The sequence below is a fragment of the Cyprinodon variegatus genome, unplaced genomic scaffold (assembly GCF_000732505.1).
Source record: "Cyprinodon variegatus isolate N-32 unplaced genomic scaffold, C_variegatus-1.0 Scaffold14, whole genome shotgun sequence".
In the NCBI taxonomy this organism is placed as follows: domain Eukaryota; kingdom Metazoa; phylum Chordata; class Actinopteri; order Cyprinodontiformes; family Cyprinodontidae; genus Cyprinodon; species Cyprinodon variegatus.
In genome coordinates this window covers 529,840-547,196 of record NW_015150467.1, presented here as the reverse complement: position 1 = coordinate 547,196, position 17,357 = coordinate 529,840, and the positions used below count along the sequence as shown (strand labels likewise).

General features: G+C 36.0%; 1 protein-coding gene across 15 annotated transcripts in view; it reads right to left on the bottom strand.

Moving 5' to 3' along the window:
- ncam1 (neural cell adhesion molecule 1) overlaps positions 1-17,357 on the bottom strand; it is a 114,486-nt gene that overhangs the window by 14,058 nt on the left and 83,071 nt on the right. For 11 of the 15 annotated variants that reach the window (XM_015383565.1, XM_015383547.1, XM_015383556.1 and 8 more), the window contains 6 exons: positions 13,569-13,598; positions 6,953-7,103; positions 5,661-5,848; positions 5,217-5,313; positions 2,174-2,344; positions 1,145-1,273 (listed from right to left, as the gene is read on the bottom strand). In XM_015383565.1, the coding sequence (XP_015239051.1) occupies positions 1,145-1,273; positions 2,174-2,344; positions 5,217-5,313; positions 5,661-5,848; positions 6,953-7,103; positions 13,569-13,598 (766 nt within the window). The remainder of the gene's footprint in view (positions 1-1,144; positions 1,274-2,173; positions 2,345-5,216; positions 5,314-5,660; positions 5,849-6,952; positions 7,104-13,568; positions 13,599-17,357) is intronic. The other 4 variants (XM_015383574.1, XM_015383598.1, XM_015383620.1 and 1 more) reach the window with 1 other exon arrangement.

Below are 17,357 nucleotides of genomic sequence, written 5' to 3'. Positions count from 1 at the left end.
TTGTTAAGCAATTAGCCTCTGTGACCTATCTATGTTGTGGAGTTTTTCACTTGCCAGGTTGCCAAGTCAGCCGTTTCCTCCATCAATGTTTAGAGTGTTGCATGACACTTCAGCTTCAGTCTTAATGTATTGTAGTATATTCAAACTTTTAGAGAAATCAGAGGCGCAGTGGGTAGCAATGCTGCCTTGCAGCAGGAATGTTCTAGGTTCGATTCCCGGACCGGGGTCTTTCTGCATGGAGTTTGCATGTTCTCCCTGAGCATGCATGGGTTCTCTCTGGGTACTCCAGCTTCCTCCCACAGTCCAAAAACATTATAATTGGCTTCTCTAAATTCTCCTTAGGTGTGAGTGTGTGCGTGAATGGTTGTTTGTCCTTTTTGTCTCTGTGATGGACTGGTGACCTGTCCACAGTGTAACCTTCCTTTTCGCCTATTGATAGCTGGAGATAGGCACCAGCACCTATCTCGACCCAATAGGGATAAGTGTAATCGAAAATTGATGGATGGATGGATAGCTGCAAGCGACAATCATCATGATGCAAACTGATAAAGCCTTAGATATATGAACTGGGTGTGATAATCCTTTAAAAAATACAAGTTTCAACTTTTGAATGAATCTACTAAAACAGATCAACTTTTCACTTCAGTAAATCCTTCCCAGACTGGTAAGAAATGTTTGAATGCCAAAATATCTTCAGTACTATGCTACTGGTTGGGCTTCAGTCGCTCTGTGGTGCATTAAAGAGGAGGGAAATCAAATCCTATTGTTATAAACTGGACAATAATTTATGTGAAAATACTACTTTGGTAAGGAACTATGCTTTCTGACAAATTCATCAAGGAATTATCGGAGTAATAAATATATAAGGATGGTTTTAAATAACTGCTTTATGATTTCCTAGATGATTACATGTTCCTGTGGAGAAGTGAAAATGACAAATACAGCAGCTGACAAAATTCCTGCAGACATGTTGAGAAGAAAGGACTGAAAATGTCTTTTAAATTAAACCTTTTTATAAGTTAAACTGTCCAAACATCTCTGACACCAGCCAATAATGTGTTTATAGAAATCTTCTGCAGGTTATAGGTTTAAAAAACTAAAAGTGGATAAAAGCTTCACACTGTGTTGTAAACTGTGCACTTACGAACAGGCTCCGTCTTGAAGAACTGGACAGGGCTGCTCTCTCCTTCACCCTTGCCATTAATGGCTGAAAGCTTCACCTCGTAGCGGCTCTCTGGCTTCAGGCCCGTTATTGTCACTTCATTGATGAATCCTGTTACATTATCAAAGACGGTGCAATTTCTGTTGAGAACACCTTGATAATTTTGATGAGCACAACAATAAAGAAAATCCCCTGTTCCAACAATACATGCATAATGAATTGGCACAGAGGCAGATACAGATTAGTTGGATTCTCATTTCTACCTAAAAAAAACATTTAAACAACTGATTGATCCGTTTCCAGATACACCCTATATGAAAACAAGAATAATAGTGACAATGGCCTAATACTCCACAATCAAGCAAAGAATTCATTTGTCAAGTAATTGATTATCATAAGAGCTAAAATATATGCAATTAATACAGAAATTACCAAATTCTATTTCATCTTTCAGATGTTTCTTTAACACACGCATCGAATTTGAGTAAAAGGTTATTATGTTTCAAATTATGATAAACAATAATTATTTCAATATTAAGATATTTAACACAGAAATACTATACTACAATACTAAACCATACTCAGTTACAATGTGTAATTTCTTTTTTCAAATTCTTCCATTTTTAAGTATTTATCGATCTAACGAATTGTGACCCAATAACATTGAGCAATGCAGTGTTTTTTTCTGAACTCATTCACTTTAAAACATTTCACTTATTTTACATTCAGCAATAGAGCATTACTGTGATGATTTATTCGGCAACTATAGACATAACTGTTAGATAATTACACAATTTGGTCTAATTTCTGCAGAATTCTAATTAAACCTTGAAGTGGTTTATTACGGTAAAAGTATAAGGTCTGTATTGTTTTTTTAATCCATTTATTGAGAGGAACTAACTTTTTTTAATTTTTTTTATTTCACCAGTTTTTTAAGTTTGACAAAATATTGACAAAGAATCATAAAACCTATTCTAATACTATTAGGTCTGTTTTTAAATGTGCTTTTACCATCCGTGACCTCGTAGACCTTCTGTATCCAACTGCCCCTGCCCTGCATCCTCCACTGAGCTCTGTACTTCAGAACAGGAACGCCTCCGAGAGATTCTGGCTCCCCAAACTGGATCAGAGCAGTGGTGGAGAAAGGCCTCACCTCATTGAATACTACAGCTGATGGAACCTCTGTAAAATGAGAAAAAAATATATTGATTTAGCCACAGAAACCACAAGATTTTACCCTCTCAGCTCTTTTAGTACCTGTTCTTCCATTACAGTGAGAAACGGAGCTCTTTAAAGGTGGGGTGAAGAGTTAATTAATAAAAGGAATAGAGCTTTCATTTTTTCACAGCAAGGAGTTGAGGGTTATAATAAATAAATGGCAAAACATTTGATCAGATAGTTCAGCGAAATCAGAGAACGCGCTATTGCATCTGCCTTAGCAACCGAATGATTCACAATACCAGCTTTATACTAGGACATTGCTCTTGTCTGGCAGAAGTTAGAGGCCGTGTTTTGGTTTTGATAGATGAATTTCGGCTGTAATCTGTAATGACATGGAGAAGTTTAGCACTGCATTGTTCACAATAGGGTAGTGGGCTCTTTGAGAGGCCTAAAAAGAAGTTTGGAGGACAGATTTTGACAAGAACACAATTCAGCATCTGACGGGAAGAGAGATGCAGTTGCAAATCTATTTGGGGGAAATGCAAAATAAAATCTCTAAATCCCAAGGGAACAGTCAGTTTTGCCGCTTTTGAATTTACACAGTGCATACATTATATATATATATATATATATATATATATATATATATATATANTATATATATATATATATATATATATATATATATATATATATATATATATATATAGCAAGCAGTGCAGCATCGATCAAAAACAATCAATAACACTTTTCAATAAACAGAATACCTTACCTAAAATTGGTTAGAATATAGAGTTTAGAAGGATAGAAAAGCAACAAAGTAGATCCTCTTTGAGACTCAAAAATACAGAATATTCAAGGATATTACAGGAATGCACAGCTTATCACTCTCACCTCTATTTGAAAAACTTTTCAGATCGCTCATTGATAATCACCTCTCACTGCCTGCATGCTCATGGAGAACAAGCATACTCCATGTAAAAAGACCCCGGGCCGGGAATCGACCCCGGAACCTTCTTGCTGCAAGGCAGCAGTGCTACCCACTTTAACACTGAGCAGCCCTGGTTAAAACATGCTCCATATGTCCACATGTCAGCAGTATCCAGGCCCATTGGGTTTAAAAGCTTAACCGAGTCAATGCGGTTCTAATGCCTACCACAGTGAAAGTCTGTCTATGTCCAGTCATCATCTCATTTTCATCTGCTCTTCATCCTCTGCTCCATCTTACCCTTCATTCTCCTCTTCTGAGAATGTTTAGCTAAAACATATGAAGCTGGTGTTGCAGGACCTGTTGATCGACTGGATTCTGTTCATCATCCTTTGAAATATGCTCTCTTGATGAAGATTCATAAGTATTTTCTTAGTTGTCTCTATCTGTTTCAATGCGTGTATCCGCCATTTTGGCTAGCCAATTGCCCGGAGTGACATCACACTTCTGGGTTTGTTTGTTTTGTTTTTTTTAAATAGTTAGTATCTGAATATCTTAAGAACCTAGTATTGATGGTAATTTAAGACAGGAAAAAAAATGCTTTAATGGTTTCACCCCATCTTTAAAAGAACCACAAGGCATTTAAATACGATATACTGTTTGTAGAAGTGACTAACTTAATGATTTATAAGTTTAAAACCCTGTACCCTATTTTAATCTCTGTTATCCAAAATCAGATGGTTTTATTTTTCTGTTTGAAGCAGAAACAATGGACATACAGTAAAGGGTAGAATGGGTAGTAAAGGTAAGGGTGGAAATCCAGGAAAAAAGCTCCGGAGAAGCATGAAAAAAAAAATTATAATAAAATAAAAATACACCTCTCTTGATGTTAAATATAAAACAAAGTCACAAAAAATTAAGCAGGCTTTTAACAGTCTTAATAAATAGCCCTTGGGAGCCTAAACTAAGATTGTAGTTACATTAATCCCCCATCAGTAAGTCACAGATTACTCAGTGTTTCCAAAACATGAAAATATTCAACTATAAACAGCGAGTGTTCAGTAATATACAAATATTAATTTTAGCCTTTATGGGAAAAGGAGCTATCTGAGATATGAGGTACATACTGTTCGTAGCAGGAAATAGGGTTTAAATTACAATTCTGCTTTGTTAAAATTACCAGCAAAAAAAGTTATTGCTCCCCACCCACTTCTCCATCCATTACAGAGAAAATTATATTATTAAAACTGTTTAACTAATTAAAACAGTAATATCCGAGTTCTGCTGGCTTTGTAGGATTCCAAGACTCTGACGTGAGCCCCATTCTGTTGTGCATCACTTTGATCTGGGAGGTAAAAAGGAACACTGTAATTACTGCGCTTCCACAGGTTTCTGCCTAAAGTGAAAAATGCTTTTTTTTTTTCTTTTTCCCCAAGCTGTTCATTTCAGACGGTGGCTTAAAATTGGCATTTTCTCTCTCCCTCTTGTCTTAAGGAGAAAAATACACTCATCTCACCGTGCGACGTAATTAAACTGCCCTTTTTCTAACAAAGCATTCAGCGAATTTCTGCAGATGAACAGTACAAAACGACACTGCACAAACGTCTTTGATGCAAGAAAGAGATAAGCAATGCTGATAGATGATCTAATGTCTTTTATCTAAATTTATCTTCCATCTAAACAAACAGAGCTGCTTTTTGTCTCATGGTGAATGTCACGGACAAACATTCTAATACAAAGAGTTTAGAATCTGTTTCACAGCCCAGAACAAACCAATATCTAATTCACTACTTGGTTTTAATTAGGTTTACTGCTATTACAAAGATAAATACATGTCTTAGAGCTCTTACCATAATTTGCAATAAAATGCTTTTGTAACATACTGTACTGACTTGTATATATCATATATTTAAATGTTATGGTCTAATGCTGTTGTGAGGTTTAAACCACAGCCTTATCACTGACCAGCCTGAATGAGCAGGAACTCCTTGGACTCGGTGCCCATCTCATTGGAGGCGGTGCAGTTATAGCTTCCAAAATCATTTTCAGACTCAGGAGTAATCTGAAGGGTGGAGAAAAATAGAAGAGTAAACATACAGTATGAAGGCAAAACTCACGAACCAACATATGTGTCAAACCTTATGAAGGTGACCTTTGTGTTTGTCCGTTAGAGTAACCTAAAGATTTCTACTGTATGTGCTGCTGTGAGCCTTTATGCTGCTGAATTATTCATGTTTTTTTTCACAATGAGGCTGAAAGAAACCCCCCTCACTCCAACTTGTGCTCATGAAATCTTGATGACACAAGGTGGTGGGGGGTCTGGGATTTGTCTGTGCACATGGAAGAACATTGTCTATGCATTATGTATGTTTACTTTACGTTGCCAAATGCTCTTTAAAGTCAGTTTACCTGTAGGTAGCTGGATGAAGGAGTTCTGAAGATCTTGATATTGGTTGTGTTTGAGTTTGGGAGCTGCAGTCCATCTCTCAGCCAAACAATTGACACATCAGTGGGAAAAGCCTTGACCTCACAGCTGATATTGACCGGATTTCCCTCCCAGGTGTAAACTGCGACTGTTCCATGGATCTTAGGCGTATCTAGGAGTGCAAAACGTGTTTGAGAAAACAGATAAAAAATATCTTTTAACTTATATTAATAAGATAAGATGATAAGATGTTAATGTAAATTCTTTAAGGTGATATAGACAAATGATTCAATGTATTAAAGGTTTTATATTCAGTAATCCAAAGAGTAAGAATCCATCACGCACATGCACTAGGGACTGAAATGTTTCAAATTGGTAGATTGATCAACTGCTGGCAGTCAAGATTTGTTGGCAAATCTTTAGCTTTTTAAGGTGATGCAAGATAAAGGGACTGAACAAAACATAAACAGTTATAACACCTATAATTTCATAGGACAAATTGTACAAATCTGTGCTAAAACAATGGCCTTGCTGTTAATGTCGCTAAAAAAGGTATTCCTATCAGGGCAAGAGCACTAAATGAAGACAGCCTGTTTCACTGTTGGAGGATACAGTGACTAAGTCAGTTTACTTTGGGCATTTTTCTTACCATGATTACCCGTCTCAGTCAAAAGTACTGATGATCGTCCAACAGTCTAACATATAATACTGATTATAAAGCAAAAACTACTTTACTAATTTTTACAAATTAAATGAAATGAAATCATGTACCTACATATCTCAGCAAACATTCTAAGTAATAACTAAGAGGGACCAACTATTTTAGAAAACAACCTTAAGAAGCTTCTACACAAAGTTAACCATCTACTACTATTAAAGTTTGCCGCTGCTTCAATGGATAGCAGAAACATCTCCAAAAGAAAGGTTATATGTTCAAGGAAGATACAGACTGGTTAATCTATTTAAAATATCCCAAATTTGTGATTCAAGAAGTGGAAGTAAGGCTTTCAAACCTATATTAAAAAAAGACAATAATAATTTAACTTAATTGATCTCACAATGGAGACATTTACCTCTGCATTTAACCAATTCCCTTGGGAAGTAGTTGGCTCCCCAAGGGGATGTCACTTTCTTATTAGAATTTTTAATCAAAACAATAAATAAACACCCAAATAATCTACTACATTAATGCTCATTGTGACTGTAAGTACACCTAAACATAATTTTCCCCACTGTAAATATTTATCAGATTGCTAAAAAACTAGGAAATACTTACAGCGGACCTCCAGATAAGCAATTTGTTCATCCTCTCCAATGGCGCTGCGTGCTGTGCAGAGATACTGACCAGCATCTGTATACTTGACATACTTCAGAGTGAGGGAGGATACACGAGCATCACTCCTTACAACCACATTTCCATCTGGGCTCTAAATAGTGCCAGAAAAAAAAAGTTTGGTGTAAAAGGAAACATATCAGTTCATTCATGGTATTACAGCATCGTCACATTAAACTATTTTGCAAAAAGATGATTTTAACCTGAAAGAAGAAAGAAAAGTAAGCCAGCCTTTAATAAAAAGAATGGACTTCAACAAAAGAGGTGAACAGCTCAGTAGAGAGACATTGAAACACAGGGATGCAGATGACAAGGTAGGGGAGCTGATAAATAATTGATGGAAGACAGCATTAGGACCATCTAGAGCTTTTCACATGGCAGCTTTACAAACTTGTGAAATATGCTGATGCACAGCTGCAGACAGGATGTCCCACGCTTGCATTTCTACACCAGCTGACTGGTGTTTTTGCATCATCTCTGTCTCCGCCAGTTACTTGCTTCCCCACTGCTTACATCATTTGTGACATTTTAGTTGTATATTTTTTTCCAGCACTTATTCCTGCTTCAGTGATGAAGAGATGACATCAAGACACGCAGAAATCCAATACCATGATAGGCAGCGCAGAAAGTGTCCTGATGAGATGCTTAATTGTGAACTCCATTCCCCAGAAAACCTGGTAGGAAGAACTTGATCTGTGCAGCTGCATCACATGCTGCATTCCAGCCAACAGATTCAGTTTTTATCACTTAGACTAAAACAGGCTGTGTGTGGTTTCTGCTTTCCAAGAGCTACTTTTTATTTAAAAAAAAAATCAAACAAATTGAAACATCTCACAACCAGATGATATCCTAGATATAATCAAATCCAAACACACCAAAGCCAAATAAAAGACATCTGTACGATGTTCCAATTTTCTTCATGAACATCTTACTTTTGTATTCTATACAATTTCCTGTGCCTTTGTTCCCTCACCAAGGTGCTAGAACAGAGTATCTGAGTGTCTCTTATGGCTTTATGGCTTTGATCCAAATTGAAAAGAAAACAATGGCTGAATGCTTTAACACAGAGTGAATTAGGGCCCTGCCTGGGAAGGCATTTAAAAGAAACAGTGTTAGTTTGTATTCAAATTATACACACAAAGCATGTCTGGGGCATTTATTATGCATAGCGGGTAGCGAGAGCAGAGGGACACTTACATAACACACACTACCCTTTTTTCTGACCCCTGTGCAGATAGCTATCTCCGTCGACCCCTGTGGTGCTGTTTTCAAACGCTGCATTTATGCAACATGCCACTGCATATAGGCATTAGGGCCAACAGTAGTTAAAAAAAGCCACAATGTATGAAGGCTTTCTCATCTGATAGAATTCCTTTAAGTGCAAAAAAACCCCTAAATAAGTATTATAAGTATACATAAGTATTTTAGTAAAACGGTGTGTATATATACTATATAATGTATATATAATTAAAAAGCTATTCCATTAAGCAATTTGTTAAAAAAATAAAATAAAACTCACTGTATGCTGAATCTTAAACACAGTAAAATGTATTTGAAGCAGTTATGTTAATTGTCATACGTTATCTTCCAGTAATTGAAAATCCAGCAAGAATGTGCAAAAAGATTTACACAAAAATGTTATGTAATGGTCTACATAAGGAAATTGTCGAGCATAAGGTCGTATAAATCCACAGTTTGGGGAGATTCACATGGTATGGACTGCAATTTAAGGTCGGCTAATTATGTGTCTGTTGCAATGGCCTTAACACTTACTTCATATGAATGTCAATTATACATTTATTTGGTAAATTTAGTTCCCACCATTTAGCTGAAAATGGAGGGAGTTAGAATCCAAGTTGCCTGAGGTCTGGTACAGAATGTTCTTTCATTCATGATTTGGGGAGTCTTCATCTGCTGTTGTTGTTCCACTGTGTATGATCAGGTCTAACTTCAGTGCAGCTATTTATCAGGAAATGTTACGTTTCATATTTTCTTCTGCTAATAAGTGTTATGAAGATCAAGTTTAATTTAATCTCCATCAAAATGTCCCCCCTGCTAGCAGTGCCCAATGTACAAACATCAGGTTATATGACGGTGGTATTGAATGCTTCATTTGCCTACCTGACCTAGGTTACCTGACAGTGATTTTTTAAAACTTTTTGCCATCTGGGCCAGAATCATGAAGCAGAATATTTGTGTTGGTCTAAACTGACTGGCTTCCCTTTTTCTTACATTTGATAACACAAGGTCAGCTTTGATGGTATTTTCTTTTTTACTTGTGAACTTCTAATCAACAAAGTAAGCAGGCCACATGTCCACAGCTGTCCGGGGATGAATATGTACCTCATTTAAGATAGAAAACATAAAAAGAAAGTTGTATTTCTTCTCATCTTTACTGGAGGGTATGTGGGTCACTCTTTGCAAACATTTGCTCTTTTTAGCATAGTTGACTCAAACTTTGTTTGCTAGATGTCTGGTGCAGCTGTTGCCAGCACTGGGCAGCAGGATTTGGGCCATTTTTAAATAGAGATTAAGGGCCAAACAAAACAATTGACAAGCTGCTTTTCAGACATGTTCTTGTATGAAATTTCTGGGGTATTAAGCCCCTGTCACACCTTGACAATTTAGCCAGCGTATGTCTGACGTCCCAGAATCTTCTAGAACGCTGGCTTACGATGAACTTTCTATGTATTTTATCAATTAAGGGCGTATACAGAGTATTCATAACGAGTCCAGAACTTATGTCCAACCACAGCCTAACTTAAGCATAACCCACGGAAGAGTAATGCCCATGAAATGTCACAAGCCAGTGTCCTGAGGACGGCAGCAATGCACCCAGAGGTGCCCGGTCTGAATAAAAAGACTTATTTGATCGCAGTATTAACCTAGCTGCTGTTTACTGCCCCCCAAAAAAGAAAGAATAAATAAAAGGAAAAAAAAAAAAGAAAGAAGGTTTGCAGTTGAAGTTTGTTGGTTGGGGGAGTGAACGCAGGGAGGATCCATCACGCTCACCTTCACGCTCACCCTTTAATGCGGATGAAGTCTGGAGGAGTACGGACCATTTCCTCCCCCGTTCATACCAAAATGCTGCCAATACGTCATTATACAATAGCTGTAAATAAGAAAACCGCTCAGCGGTCATCTGGAACACCTCAAATACTTTGATTTGTGTTGGAGATAAATTCTTGATAAGTTACTCATAAGTTATGCAAAAGTTACTCATAAGTTTTCTATAAGCTAGATCCCACGACTTATGAATAACTTACACTCAACGTATGTCTACGATCAAATGACGTACTTGTAACTTATGGCTCACGTATGAGCATACTTTATACAAAACTGACCCATAACTTATCCAACGTATGTCAGCGTTTTTGCCTGATTTTTCATGTGCTGAATGGCTACCGGTTTCCAGCCAACTTTCCTCCAAATTCCAGCCCCTTGAGTGGTGTGTCGCTACCCAATCTGTCCCAGAAGCACAATCCGTTCAGCTCTTTTGGGCAAGTGCAACCAGACATAACTGACAAATCCTCAAGGTGTGACAGCAATCTTTTAACTGAGGAAAAAAAAGTTATGCCACTTTCTAATATTCTTTTAGCTGTAGGTCAAATTATTCAAAACTAACTATAAAGTAGATAATTGTGTATAATATATCTTATGGCATACAGTATGTTTCACTTTTTTAAATGAAGAAAATAAACCAAAGTGAAAGTTTTCTTTATGTTTTCTCTGGATATAGGAATTCTAAAAAGCTAAAGATGTAGTTTTTAATGACAAAGTGAAATGCTGCTCTAAGACAGTAGGTAAAATAAAACACAAGATTTTGAGCACACATCACTAATAAAGCTAAACTGACTGAGCATTTCGAGAAATTTGTCTCAAAATGAAAGACAATTCTGAGCAACCTCAAAACATCTATTTGACACTACACGCCGGACAAGTTAAAACTCATGTCTCATCAAATATAAAATAGTCCCGCATACAAATGGACCTTCCACCGCACAGCTTATTAAACGAACACACTCAGTATTCTCCCAGTGCTCCGCTCTCCCTCCCGTGTGATTTGTAATTGGATGTCATGCAGAGAGACACACACTGATCAACTCAGAGCGCAGGTGAACTGAAAAAGCATATCATTATGTCAGAAAGTGAAAATTATTATTGCCTCATCCATTAATGAAATCCAGAGAGCTCATGACCAGAAACCACATGTGCTTCAAATACCCTACTGGAAAAGTCATTTGCAAGCCCGGATTTCACTGAAATACACTTAATGTAGAAATATATATCAAGAAGCCTTGTGGAATCTGTAGTGAATCTGCATTTGCGTCTAGCAGAGATTATACATCTTAAAGCCAAAACTAAATTCTTATATAATGGCTTTATTTTTTTTATTTACAGAAGAATCATCATGAAATAAATCCAGATGGCAAGAATGAGTCATTCTTCTTCTTCTTTTTTTTTTTTTTACTTGAAATAATTATTCATGCATAACTTTTTATTTTTAATGCAAACATTTTCAGGTTTCAAGAAGGAGCCTCTCATTAGTTTTGGTAGTTATTGTAGATATCTGGAGATTTAAAAAATCTCATCTGATCAATGTATCAAATAGTGATTTGACCTGATAAAATACCAACTTCATTTGGAAACTTTGAGCACTAAAATGCAGTATTTTCCAGCACTGTTAGATTATATTTGTTTAGAACACCTTCAATACTAAAATAGCAAGGCTATTTCAGGACACACAGTGACCTGAGAGAACAGCATTGATTTACTTGAAGTACAGTTTCTCCACAAAAAGCAGAGGATCAGAGACACAATTTGCAAGATCACCTTGTAACAAAAAATGTAATGGAATAAGATCTCCTTGTCTCACTCCATGTTGCGTATAGATGCAAGATATATTCCCACCAATTTTCTCGTGTATGGAGAACAAATTCAATATTAAACTAATTTGGAGAAAAGCTTTAGTGCTCTGGTCCTTTCTTTAGCTAATTTTCACATTTCCTTTCTGCAAGCACCTTATTCTGATACTATTCTACTGAACAGAGATATTTCAACTTTTTAAAATCAAAGAATCAGTTATAATCAATAGCACATATGGATGTCAATAATAATTTTCAAAGATGTAATATAAAGTTGATAGAGAACAGTAGTAGTTAAAGATATGCATGAAAGAAAAAAGATTTAAAAGAAGATATACTACTGTATAAAGCTCTTTACATTCAGCATTGGATTAATCAAATATACCTGAAGGAAATTGTATCGACGATGTTTGATTAGGATGAGTTCCAGGAAAAACACTAAAAAGAGTTTTCACATTCCTTCAACTTTTACACATTTTTTTTAATCTTTCAGACAAAACCTCATTGCCTTTTAATTCTATTTGGTAAGACAGACCACCCTAAATAACAATAACATTAAAATGTTTAGGTTTTTAATATATACAGTAGTAACAGTTTATAAGTTCCCCTAATGGCTGAAAAGTAGCTGATTGGCCTCCGGTTTCCAGCCAAATTTCCGCCCAATTCCAGCCCCTTGAGTGGTGTTGCTACCTAATTCGTCCTGGAAGCACAATCCGTACCATCAGCTCATTTGTGCATGCGCAACCAGATATAAATCTGGGTTTCCATAAATAATGTAATTATGATACTAAAATTACTTTTTCTATCCTTAACTCACTAAAGAACGCTGATAACACGTTTAAAAATGTTTTATGATTTTTTGAGACAATTTTGATGCTTTTTACATTTTCCCATTAAACTACTGCATCATCATCAGACATTCTTAGAGCAGTCCAGCAAAATTTATTTGCACTTTTGTCGTTTCTTTCTTTGGGTTATGCACTATATACCATAATATTAAAATGAAATGGAAACAAAATCAAAAAGACAAGATTTATGTTTAAATCCAAAGCCAAAAAAAGTTAGCACCCGGAAGTAGTGGAGCACATTACCCCCACAGACCTGTCGGTTACTAGCGAAGGACGTGTCAAGGACCAATCATGGAAACAGGGTAACATTTAAACAGTTACTACTAATAATGTTTCATTCCATCAAAAACAAAACCACAGCAGAATGCTGCCAACACTGTTTAAGGGGGGATGATGTTTTCGGGGTAACAAGAAGGATTGGTTTTTATCCTAGGTCAAAAATTTGACACAGGACTTGTAGCAACATAACTCGCAGGGTTGTCTTTTGGCTTTATAATATATATATATATATATATATATATATATATATATATATATATATATATATATATATATATATATAGGTTTATGGTTGCAAGAAAACAGAAAATTTGTCAGAACCGAAGGCGTATCAATGCTTTTGGAAAGCACTGAGGGACTAAAACTGTTCAGGCCAAAGCAGAAATAAACCCAAAAATGAGAGAATTCCAAAAGCCTATTTTTCGACTGCATCATTCTCAGCATTATGTTCTTTCGCTGACCCTCATTTGATCAAGAATTTTGATCTGCATCCATTCGGAATTGAATTAGACTTTTCCTGACATGAATGATGGATGGGTGGAGGAAAAAGCCATGCATTTAGAATACCTTGTGCTGCTCAGGCCGAGTCCATGATGCCTGCAGAGGACAGAGAAACAACAGACAGAAGGCAAAGCAATTCTTAGAAAGTAATCCTCTTCTTCTCAAGAATGGGATGCTGCACATTGCATGCAAGTATTAGAGGACCAGATTATTTACCTTGCATCCAAAGTGCCAAGTCTGAGTTTCTGATTCATAATGCCTGTTGATGCTTTAGGGAAGTTTTTTTTATTTTTCAGAGAAAGCTTGATTTGGCTTTAAGAAACCTTTTAAGTATAGATTTCTTTTTTTTTTTTTTTTTTTTTCTAAACTGCACACCAAAATAAGGAAAATCTACTGCCATCACGAAAGCATAAATTCTTCCAAAGAAGAGGGTTCCTAGTTTATCAAAGGATGTGATTCAATTACACTGCAACAACAAAGATAGGCCAGAATTCCTTGGTAAAGGAGATACAGCAATTATCGACTCACAATCCATTTTACTCTAGTCCTGCTGTCTTTATTTGATAAAAAAGCCTCTCTGCGCCAAGGCACACTGGTTAGCAGACTTGTCATTTAAGTCACTGAACAACACTTCTGGGCTTTTCAATAAGCGATGACTGGTTGAGAAAGGCAATTTTTGTTGGAGCTCTTCAAGGAAATAAATCTTTGCTTGTACGAGTTCTGAAAGTGGCATTTCTTTCGTCTGACAAAAATCCTTATTCACCTTACAAGAAAAGGATTGTGGTTCTGTGTTTCAGGTCTTTAAGTTAAAAAAATATCACTTAATGTTAGTAAATGACACAATTAAAAATGAAATATGACTGCTGCTATAGAAGATCTTATCATTTAGCATTCCTGAAAATGCCTTTAAAAATGCTGCTAAGGTTTTTGTACACGTTCTTTAAAATGAAATGTAGTTGTTGTTTAATCGTGTCAACAGAAGTTTTTCTGCAATAAATATAATAAAACAAAGTTCTTTTGATTAATAAATGAACAAAATCTCTAATTAAGGAGTTAATGATGGAAACAGGAGTATACATCACACTAATGATTGAGACCACTGTGTTTTTTTTTTTACAAGGTCCTGTAAGATATTTTATCGACTTAAACATTTTTACAAAGTGAAGATGACCTTTTTATTCTCTTTTTGTCAGGGTGTGATCGAAGATGCTTCTAAAATTATATAAACAACCTTTAGATGCCTCACAAAAAACAAAAAAAAAGCTTGTTAGTAATTTTTAGATGACAACTGTGTTAGTAGACAAATAAAAATGGCAAGGTCGTCAGTGTAACCAACAGTCTATTTTTAAAACTGAATGCATCCACCTATAAGGTAATTGATTAGTAATTAATGCAGGCTGATCTAGCAGAGTTGCCAGGTGGAGATTGAAAACTAATGTGTTCTATGATGTTGTGTGTTTCACAGAGGTAAAAAAAAAAAGAGATCATAACTTTGTTCTGGAAAAGACTTGAAATATTGGTCCCAAGAAACAAAATAAGGTCACATGTGCAACCAATATGCACTGCAGAGCACTGCATAAAGAACAGCATTATAACTAATAATATACGATTGTTTTGCAGCTGTATGAATAATTGCACATTTATGTTTTAGATTAGACCAAATGGGTAATGTCATACATTTGTATCTTATATATCTATGTTAATATAATGGCACATATAGAACTACAATCTAGAAGCATTCTTTAAAATAAATCAAAGATAATCAGCATTATCCTACTTTCTAATGGACAGCCATTTTTTTAATATATCATAGTAGAACAGGTCTCTTGACAGTACAGATTTTTAAAGAAATATGTACAAAACATCCAAATAAAATCAGACAACATTGAAAAACACCACAAGACCGACACCTTTTTGGACAGCATGCTGTTTTGATGCTGATGAGAAAATGTTAAGCATGTCAATGAGATGTTATGGCCTACAAAGCTGGAAAAAACACATTATTTAAATGCAACTAGCAGAGTGATAAACAGCTATTTCATCAGGCACAGCAGCAAGAAAATATAAGAGTAAATGGAAGAAATCTACAGGAAAAATAATGGGGCAAAACAGTGAATCAAACCATCAATATTCACATCTAAAAAGCACTTCTGCATCATCTTTACTGCCTGAGCAGAATGCTTTTAAACCATTTATGGCATATTTAAATTCAACTCTCTTTACATTAGCAAATTCCCTAATATCCTTGACAATCGGGATCCTTTCTCAGTGCCAAGATTGGAAAAAATAGTAAATAATTATCAGCCGAGTTTTATGCAAAGCTGACTGTTCATCATTAGGCACTGCAGTGGCTGCATATCATCTTATGAAGGAACGGGAGCCCAATTAAAACAAGCAATCTAACAGTGTGGTACATCAGCGCTCCATTGTCGTACGCAGCGCTCCCTCTGCACTAAGGGAGCTGATGAGCACTGCTGTCATATCTGTGACAGGTGTTTATCTGAGACAAAAAAGGACCATGAACAACTTCACCTGCCACAGTCGCATCTCAGACCAAACAACAAGAACAATGTGCTGCTGGCACCCATGAGAGAGTTCTCAATTTTTCCAGCCAATTGTAATTTTCTCTTCCACAGACAATAATCCTCCTTCAGTTCTGACTTAAACTGTAATGTCAGTGTGAACAAGAGAATGGAAAAAGCAAAGAAAAAGAGGTACTTGTGCAAATAATCTAAACATGTTAAAAAAACACTGACGGTGTTTTATTATCTGGACGATGCAGGACTAAGTCGTCTGATTACGCATTCTGCCATTGTCCTAAGTCACTATCTGCTGAGCCTCAAAACATTTCTATTGCTTCAGGACTAAACGAGCTGCAGACATCCTTACATTACAGAGCAGGCGTGTTAATAATGAGGAGCATTAGCAGTGCAACCATACGCTGCAACTGCCCTGCCTGTGTCACTGTCAAACAGCATTACATAGACATTTCTTTTTACATTTTACTACTGCTCAATGTCCCCATAAGTTTGTCCAACTCTCTTAAACATTGATATTATATGTTAATAATTATCATTAATATCATATGACTGAGTTTAATATTTTGCAAAAAACAGTTCCAACCAAATGCACCGGTAACTATTACATTTTTTACAGTTTCCCTGCATCTTTCTGCTCTATAACTCAGAAAATATTAATACAGCTAAAACCAAAAAACAACAAAAACAGCGTAATGGAAAATGTTTAATATGTATTCCAATAAGCCAAACATTCATTATGTAGATAATGTACAAAGCGGGAATAAATACTTCATTTACATTTTCAGTTATTAAAGAGGCATACTTATCTAAAACGACTTGCAGCAAAAGCTTTCAAAGGACTAAGAGAACCAAAAGCTGCGTGTGAAGTTGATGAAAGTTTAAAAACAAAAATATAACCACGTAGCTTTGATAGCTGCATAAACAGAAACAAGCCTATCCTCAGATACCACTGACTGAACTCTGAAATGTAACTAAGCTGGTTAAATCCCACTAGTCTACATTTGCTGTCCTTTATATGCTGTCATTTACTCAGTGAACAGAACAGTAATCCTCCATCCTCACGCTGTGCTGCTTCTGAAATTGTTACAGGACAATGCTTTTGTCGACCTACAGCCTAAGCTGGTTACTAAGAGCCTTCTGATTTCTCCTTATGTTGAAATCCCAGCAGAACAGGATGACTTTAAATGAAGACAGATTAGGTTTTTATATGCCAAACTTACTTTGTAAGTAAATGTAAGGCACTTCCTTAAAGACGTAACAAAGGCAACTAAAGTAAGTCCCTTTTTCTATTTACAAAATGTTTTATCAATAAACT